Here is an 8,609-nt window from a genome sequence, read left to right as displayed (position 1 = left end):
CTCTTTTTTCCCGGTTTCGAGCCACTGGTGGTGCTGGCGCCTCCTACCCCCTGCGGAGTCGTTCCGAGCTCTGGAAGCGTTTTTCTTAAATAACCCCCTGTGCAAAGCCATCCCTCTTTTCCCTGCTGAGACAGCGCGGCGACTCTCATCTCTCAACCCTGGGATGCTAGTATTCCGAGACTACCAGGACCTGTTTTGAGAACCAGTGTGCCCCCGGGGACCCGGGAATTGGAGATGGTTAAGAGGCGGGTCACCAGCTGCTGAGGGTGGCACTGGGTTCAGGTGGAGGTAGTCAACTGGCCTGTTGCAGAGCTCCAGGCTGAAACAACAGAGCAGACAGGATACCTGCCCATGAACAGTTTATATCTTCTTTACCAACACCTTAGTGGGCAGGTGGAGCTTGTAGATGATTGGTGGCATTCCCCCATCTTTTGCTCCTTAGGAAACGTTTCTCCTCGCTTTTTCTACATAAGTAATTTTAGAACTGAAAGATTTCTTAGAAGTCATCTAAACCCAACCTCTCATTTTTCAGATACGGAAAAGAACGGTCCAGAAAGGTTAAATGAATTACCCAAAGTCACACAGCGTTTTAATGGCCGAGTTTGGATTCATTTCAAGCCAAAACTGTTCCTCTTTTTGCCTACATTATTTTACCTACCTTTCTCTTCCTTTTCGTCCATTTTCAACCTAGACTTCACAGGCATCATTTTGATCTGTGGTAGCACACAGGACTTAAAGTAATATTTTGATCTTGTCCCACAATATGAATGTACTTAACATAACTGTACACTTGGTTAAGATGGTAAATTTTGGTTCGTATATTTTAACATAATCTTTTTAAAGGTGTTCCCTAAATGATAAGTGTTGAGCTGAGACAGCCATAAATACAGTTGAATGTCAGAAGATGAGCTATGGGAAAGCGCATCATAAAAGAGATCTGAAGAGACATTTTCAATTTCGTTAATAAATAACTACTCGTGCAGTAACATTAAAAAAAAAAAAAGTAGTATTGATCCTTAGGCTGATTCTTAGCAAGTCATTGTGTCCTGTGGAGCCAACACTGCCTCTACTGAGGGTGAGTGAAGCAGCTAAGAGCGTTTGTGAAAATCTGTGTGGACCTGCTTCATGTACTTCCAGATCCCTTGTACCTGCAGATCTTCTGGAGATGTGCTGCTAGCACATTTTTTATGCAATTTACACACGGACACATTGAAGCTGTCGGGCATAGAACATATCTTGGTTCACACCGGGAGGTGGGAATGATGTAGAAATTATCACTGAATGTATCAACATGATCACATCTCAGAAATAGAACACTGAGTGGAAAAACCAAACTACAAGATATGTAAATTATGATAGCTCTCTAAAACCGCCGTATTGTTTATGAGGTCAACCATGTATAGACAGTAAGCATGAAAAGTGGACTAGTGGGCTACACACTAATTTCATGTTAGTGGTTGCCTCTAGGCAAGCAGGGTGGGGAATGAGATCTGAGAAGCATGCAAAAGGGGCTTCAACTGTTAATCACAAACAGGAAGCAAAATGTTAACATTTTAAAAAATCTCTGTGGGGAGACAAGGGTGTTTCTTAGGCAAGTCTCTAAACTTTCCTTTGTGGTTGAAATGTTTCATTTAAAAGTAATGTTGAATTATCAAGGATATTGAGCCTGTGTGCTCACCATGAACACAGGTCTAGAGGGTGCTGGTTGAGAGGATCGAAGAAAGGGACCTTATTTTCATGGATAAAAATATTCAGCTCTAACAGGGTTAAAGTGTTCTGCTCTCTTTAAACCCATCTCTCTTTCATTCAATGTTGTAACCACCAGTAGAAAATCTTTAATGAGCGGGAACTTCACAGAGACACAGCACTCTCCCAGCATGTTGTTAAAACTGGTCTCTTTCTGGATGAACCCGTCTTGAAACCATACATGTTAACTGGTAATACACGGTAATTTAGTATTGCATCTACCTACCCCCCCCCAGGCCTCTGGCCCCGCAAAAAGGCTTTGTTTATTCATTTTACATACAACCTGATCATGCGGAAAAACCACTAGGCTGGAATTCAGACAACCTAGGTTCTAATTTCAGTTTGGCCAGTTACTGATCCTTTGTCAACTCACGGAAAGCAACAACCTCTATGAGCTTCACTTTTCATTTTCTTTTTAAATGGGAGATATACAAATGCTGCCTATTTCAAAACTATGAAACGTTACAAACATAGAGTTTACATTTGTTTGCATAGGAGTACATTTTTATCTATTTTAGGAATTATTAGATAGTGAGAAAGTCTTTTTTTTGTTTGTTTAGCTGCTGCCCATAAGAACTGCTTTACATTTACCAGAGAAGCTCCGTTCTGAAATGTTGAATGTTTTGTTTTTCTCTAACACTTGTTTATAGTTCTATCACAGTAGTTATCACTGTGGTCCTTACAGTAGTTATTTCTACATTGCATTTTCCAGGCTTCCTCATTAGATTTCTTTTTTAATCCTTGCATTCTCACTCCGCCTCTCATTACATGGTGGATACTCCACAAATTTAATTAATTAAATTAGACCGATCCTAAAATTTCCCAAATTTGGAGCTATTCTTATTAAGGCATGCCATCTGCTGGTTCCCTGGTGTATCTGTCAATCGGCCTGAATTCTTTAAACCAATAGATTAAAAGTCATGTTGAAGCATTTGCGAGTTTGTGTGTTGGGCAGTTTTCCCACGTTCTTCCACTTCCTGTGTGCAGGTACTATTCTTTCACTGAACCTCTCTAGAATTCTTTTTCCTCCAACCTTCTTTTACCTGTTGGCCACTCTTAAAACCCGGAGAAATGGAGTTGACATTTTGGAACCCTGGAGCGACCAGAACGATGTAACTGGGCATGCTCAGTAGGTTGGCCTGATTTGGAACACACGTCTTGAACGAGGGCTTTTAAGGCTGTTTATTTCGGGATCGGCTGCATCTTCGTACTAGCATTATATTGGGAGATTGCAGTCCCTCCCACCCTCTTGGCGCTCACACTTTTTCGTTTTATCCGTGCGCCCAATTTTGGAGCCAGCCCTCCAGGATCTCCTGGCCAATCAAGAGACCACACATTGTTGCCTAAGAGACCCCGGATGCCAGCGAAAAGATTTATAGGCGGCGATTGGACTACTGGAAGGGGTGGGGGCTAGACAGAGTCAAAGAAACAGCAACTATGGCAACACCAGCGCCAGAGGCTTGAAGAGAAAGACGAACCAAAAGAGGTGAGAGCAGTGGGCAGTGCATGAAAAAGATGGAGGCTTTCGTTTGAGAGCTCCTCTCTCAGATCCTCCTGGGTCTCTCACAAACCTTGGCGGTGCCCCCCGGGAATTACATTTTGCTCCCTTTCAGCTGCAGTTCAAGTGACAGATGCTTCATATTTCTGAAATTAACAACCAACAAATAATTGTTTCTATGCCTATCAAGCACTAGCTCTTTGCACGGTATTATAGTTTTTCTGTTTCTACCTAGTTGAATATCAGATGAATTCATATTTAAGTCTAACCATACCCTCTTTCCTGATAATTTCCTGATAATATCTGATCTCCTCTGATGATACTGCAATGTACAATGGGTGAGATGTATGTTAGTATAGAAACTCAATCCTCTTCCACTCTGTAAACTCCAAATAAAAATCCGATCGTCCTGAGTTTAATACCAGTGGTCAGTTCCTAATGCTGAGTTTTATCCTTCCCTTCCACTAGTTTTAATCCTTAAACCGCCTCCCCTCCACTGTTGTATTCATTCATTCAGTTGACAAATATTTATTGAGCACCCATTACGTACATACTACTGAGATTAGGATTCAGGTAAGCAGTGTCAGAAAACCACATAAGCAAAGAAGCATCGGTTTTGTACCACGTTCTCTGATCTGAAGTTCAGTGTGTCTGGGCAGATAGTGCATGAAGGGAGAGAAAGGAGGATGAAGCTGAAAAGGTAGGTGGAGGTAAGTTCATAGTGGACCTAGATTTGCATGCTAAGAAGCCTGGATATTCTGTAGCCATTATCAAGCCTCTGAAGATTTTTGAGCTGAAAAATGACAGGTATTTTTAAAAAATACCTCCCAAGGAGAGTGGTGATTAGCAAAGGTTGGGGGGGGTGGGGAAATGGGGAGCTATTGATCAAAGGGTACAAACCTCTAGTTATAAAATGAATGAGTTCTAGAGATCCTATCTACAGCATTGTGACTATAGTTAATAATAATGTATACTTGAAATTTGCTAAACGAGTAGATCTCAAGTATTCTCATCACACACACAAACGGTAACTATGGGAGGTGATGGATATGTTAAATAGTTTGATTGTGGTAAGCATTTTACAATGTATACGTGTATTAAAACATCACGTTATATACCTTAAATATATACCTTTTTTATTGGTCAAAAAAACAACAAAAAAAGAAACCTCTCTAGCAGTAGACTTTTAGCTCCATTATAGCCAAGACTCTCATCTTTGTACCTCTAATACAGGCCTAATAAGGTCCTTAGTGCAGTTGAATAATGGTGACAGTGTGAAGAATGGCTTAGAAGATGGTATTGGAGGTACGTGACCACTGGAACTTTACCAGAGGACCTATCTTTGCCTTTAAACATGGAACTAGAACCACACATTGGGGGCAAGGGCCATAAGCCCTTTTTCTTCCTTTTTATCCAAAGAAAAATTAAAGATGAACATGCAACGACAGCCATTAAGGGGAAAAGAGGTCATAAAAAAGCAACAGCAAGCTTGTATGTTGAAGAAGGGAAGACAACTTGCTTTGTCTTGTTATTTTTATGTATGTTGTATAGAAGTGTCTGAGTGGTCTATACTGTGAACTGGTGTGGGCGTGCAAATATGCACGGTACCCATCTTCTAGAATGGATGGAGGAGGAAAAACTGTGAAGAGATAATGACAAAAGACAGAGCAGGGCACCTCCATTTGCCTGCTTCAGCAAGACTATTACCAAGAGGTCTCTTTCTCCTGGCCTGGCCCATCTCCTGAAAACCAAACTTTCCTCAAGTTGATTTGAAGAAAGCCTAATTCAAATAATTTCTAGCTCTAAGGACCCAGGACAAAGGAAACAACCAGTGTAAGGCCTTGGGGAGGCCCTAGAAAAGCTACTTTGTCCTAATCAGAAATTGTGCCTAGAATCAGTCAGATTGCTTCCTACACAAACTGGAAAGAGAGAGAGTTTCTCAGCTTGCAGCAGGAGTTTTCATCATATTCTCTAAGAGTTTTATGGCCCTGAAAAAAAAAGATTGAAAACAATCGGTTTAGGGAATTCCCTGGTAGTCCAGTGGTTAGGGCTCCACACTTTCACTGCCGAGGGCCTGGATTTATAGAATTTTTTAAAAAATTTTATTTATTTTTGGTGGCATTGGGTCTTCGTTGCTGAGTGTGGGCCTTCTGTAGCTGCGGTGAGTGGGGGCTACTCTTCGTTGTGGTGCACAGGCTTCTTATTGCAGTGGCTTCTATTGTTGTGGAGCACTGGCTCTAGGCACGCGGGCTTCAGTAGTTGTGGCACACGGGCTTAGTTGCTCCACGGCATGTAGGATCTTCCCGGACCAGGGATCGAACCTGTGTCCCCTGCATTGGTAGGTGGATTCTTAACCACTGCGAGGGCCCGGGTTTAATCCCTGGTCGGGAAACTAAGATACCACAAGCTGCACAGAGCGGCCAAAATAAATAAATAAAAATTTAAAATAAAACAAAGAAAAAACCAATTGGTTTAAAGAGAAGAAAGGTCAAACATGAATAAATAACAATAACAAAAAAGAAATATGTGATTTTTAACTGGGCAGATCTAGATTCAGTGACCATGCTTTGTACCTATAATTTGCCTGCTCACGTGTGCTTTTATAGCTGCCAATTAATAACACTGTAATGAAATCATTTCTTACACCTTTTGCAACATAGCTGTTTGGAGCTAAGAATATAAGGACTGATCTGAGCCCCCTTATGCCAGTGGAGTGGTGACAGCAAAAAACTGTAGGAAGATACTGTCTACTGTTTAAAACCCTGAGATTTTAAAACATTGGCTTTATCTTCAGCTCTAACTTAAACCTGAGAGAGAATATTACATGTCAAGTGAGAGCCTCAAAATTTCAGATCTAGCATTTGGGGAATCCTCTATCAGCTAAACACTAGTGATTTTTTTTTAAAAGAGCTGTCCAGTATTTGTTGCTGTAATTTTCGCAGCCCAGAGATCAAGCAGGCAAGTAAGTCCTAGCCCCCTCACTCAGCACCACTTCCTTGGACATGAAACCTACCTACAGAGAGGAAGAAAAGCACAAATAAGCAGAAACATGGAGGATACATACTGAAAATACCATCAGTCTGCTTTAAATATTTTTCACCTTAAAATATTTTGTTGTGGGCTTCTAAAGCACAGGCTTTGAGGCACTCTGTAAATGACAGGGAGTTCTAAGAAAGGCTGCAGGGATTCTACTTATCAAGACCACTCATCTGTCAGGCATTCTGCTTGAGCCTTTTTTCTCTAACCTTTGCAACAGCAGTTGAGGGTAGATACGCACATCCTTATTTTACAAATAAGGAAACTGAGATGGATTCAATAACTTGCAAAAAGTTACACAGCTAGTAAGTTTTAGAACCAGGATCCAAACTGTATAAGGTAAAAAATTTTGGTTGCAAACGACAGAAATAGATTCTAGCTAATGGAAGCTAAAGAGGAGATTGATTTATTGTATCAGCTGGCTTACAAAATGAGTAAGAAAGGACAAGGGGCTTCCGAAGGTTAAGTCAGCAATGACAGCTTATTAGTCTGCTCAGAGCACCTATGGTACTTTGAATGACCACCTCAGCTGTAAAGTAAGGATAAGCCAGCATCAGTAAACTGGCCTAGGGGAATTCCCTGGCAGCTCCAGTGGTTAGGACTTGGCTCTTTCACTGCTGTGGGCCTGGGTTCAATCCCTGGTCAGGGAACTAAGATCCCACAAGCTGAGTGGTACAGCCCCCCCCCCAAAAAAAGTAAACTTGCCTAGCTTGGTCTCATGACTGGGGAGGGGGAGGCCACCTTGATTAACCAACAGAGCAGACTCTAAATAATGAGGGAAAAGTAATTCCTAATGGAAACTAGAGTGCTTTAATCAAATGAAGGAAGACATATTTAGTACTGGACATCTAAAAACAGCACATTTCCCCCATTAAACCCAAATCTGTCTGTATCCAAAGTCTTGGCTTTATCTGTTGTACCATTCTACCTCTTAAATATGGTATCAAGCTAGAACCCTTGTTACCTAGATGTCAGAAAGATAAGAGGGGAGGAAGAAGGTCACAAGGGACAAAGATAGAGTGTTTTTATACTGCACTGTGATTTTATAAATACTTCTTCTTTCTGGCCAATATGGTATGTTCTTAGCTAGGAGAGATTCTGGATTTCTCCCATGGTTCAATGAAAATCAAGCAGAGGTAAGTAGACCTGGGTCTGATTTCCAGTTCTCCACTTACTGTCTGTATAAATTTGGGCAGAGAGTATTATTTCAGTGAGCCTCATTTTCTTCATCTGTAAAATGAGCTAAAACCCACCACCTCACCAGATTGTTATGAGTTTTATTTATTTATTTTTGGCTGCGTTGGGTCTTCCTTGCTGTGCGCGGATTTTCTCTAGTTGCGGCAAGCAGGGGCTACTCTTTGTTGCGGTGCGCGGACTTCTTGTTGCGGTGGCTTCTCTTGTTGTGGAACATGGGCTCTAGGCGTGCGGGCTTCAGTAGTTGTGGCACGCAGGCTTCAGTAGTTGTGGCTCACGGTCTCTGGAGCACAGGCTCAGTAGTTGTGGCACATGGGCTTTGTTGCTCCATGGCATGTGGGATCTTCCTGGCCCGGGGCTTGAACCCGTGTCCCCTGCATTGGCAGGCGGATTCTTAACCACTGCGCCACCAGGGAAGCCCTGTTACGAGTTTTAATTGAGCAAACATAAAAGTTCCTGACATATAAAATGTTCCCAATAAATGTTAGCTCTCCCATTCCCTGGTCCCAACGTACTAAAAGATTATATGGTATTAGTGTTTTTAGTATTCTGAAGATTATATGATTCATTTCTTCTACAGGTATAGTTTTTCTTATGGAAGAATATCCAGTTATTTCATGATGGCATTTGCACCTCCAAAAAACATAGGTGGTCCCAAAATGCAGGCAAAGATGAGTACCTGGACACCCCTAAACCATCAGCTTTTGAATAACCGGGTAAGTGATAAGAGCTATTTTATCAGTTGGGTCCACGCCTTAAAGAAAAAAAAGTATTAAAATCTTGGTTATCAAAATACAAACATTAATTGTTTAGGACTGTGTAAGAAACAAAAAAACAAAATGAAGGACTTTTTCAGAAACTTTAACTGAACGCTTGCTACATGGCCAGGGTTGGCAGTAGACACAAAGTTCCTGCCTAGAAAGAAAGGTCTTAGATTTGCTCTTTCCTCCACTGTCACTCCTCCTCTCTCTCACCCCAAATGCCTTTTCCCTTCTATCACCGGTTCTTTGCAGGAACCAGCGGAAATGAAAGAGGAGGGGGTGATGTGTGAGGAGTTCCCCCCAAAATAGGTTTTCTTGCTAGAGTTGAGGTTACTGGATAACGCTGTACATTTAACCAAGTAAATAAAATGAGT

The 8,609-nt window shown here is 41.6% G+C and overlaps 1 protein-coding gene across 1 annotated transcript in view; it reads left to right on the top strand.

Moving 5' to 3' along the window:
- The first annotated feature begins 3,155 nt into the window (after positions 1–3,155).
- FBXO16 (F-box protein 16) overlaps positions 3,156–8,609 on the top strand; it is a 55,614-nt gene continuing 50,160 nt past the window's right edge. Inside the window, exons 1-2 of the mRNA XM_032636424.1 lie at positions 3,156–3,232; positions 8,055–8,190. Coding sequence (XP_032492315.1) covers positions 8,092–8,190 — 99 coding nt within the window. The 5' untranslated portion in view covers positions 3,156–3,232; positions 8,055–8,091. The remainder of the gene's footprint in view (positions 3,233–8,054; positions 8,191–8,609) is intronic.

Source organism: Phocoena sinus, chromosome 6, assembly GCF_008692025.1.
Source record: "Phocoena sinus isolate mPhoSin1 chromosome 6, mPhoSin1.pri, whole genome shotgun sequence".
Lineage (NCBI taxonomy): Eukaryota > Metazoa > Chordata > Mammalia > Artiodactyla > Phocoenidae > Phocoena > Phocoena sinus.
This window is presented reverse-complemented; position numbering and strand designations above follow the sequence as displayed.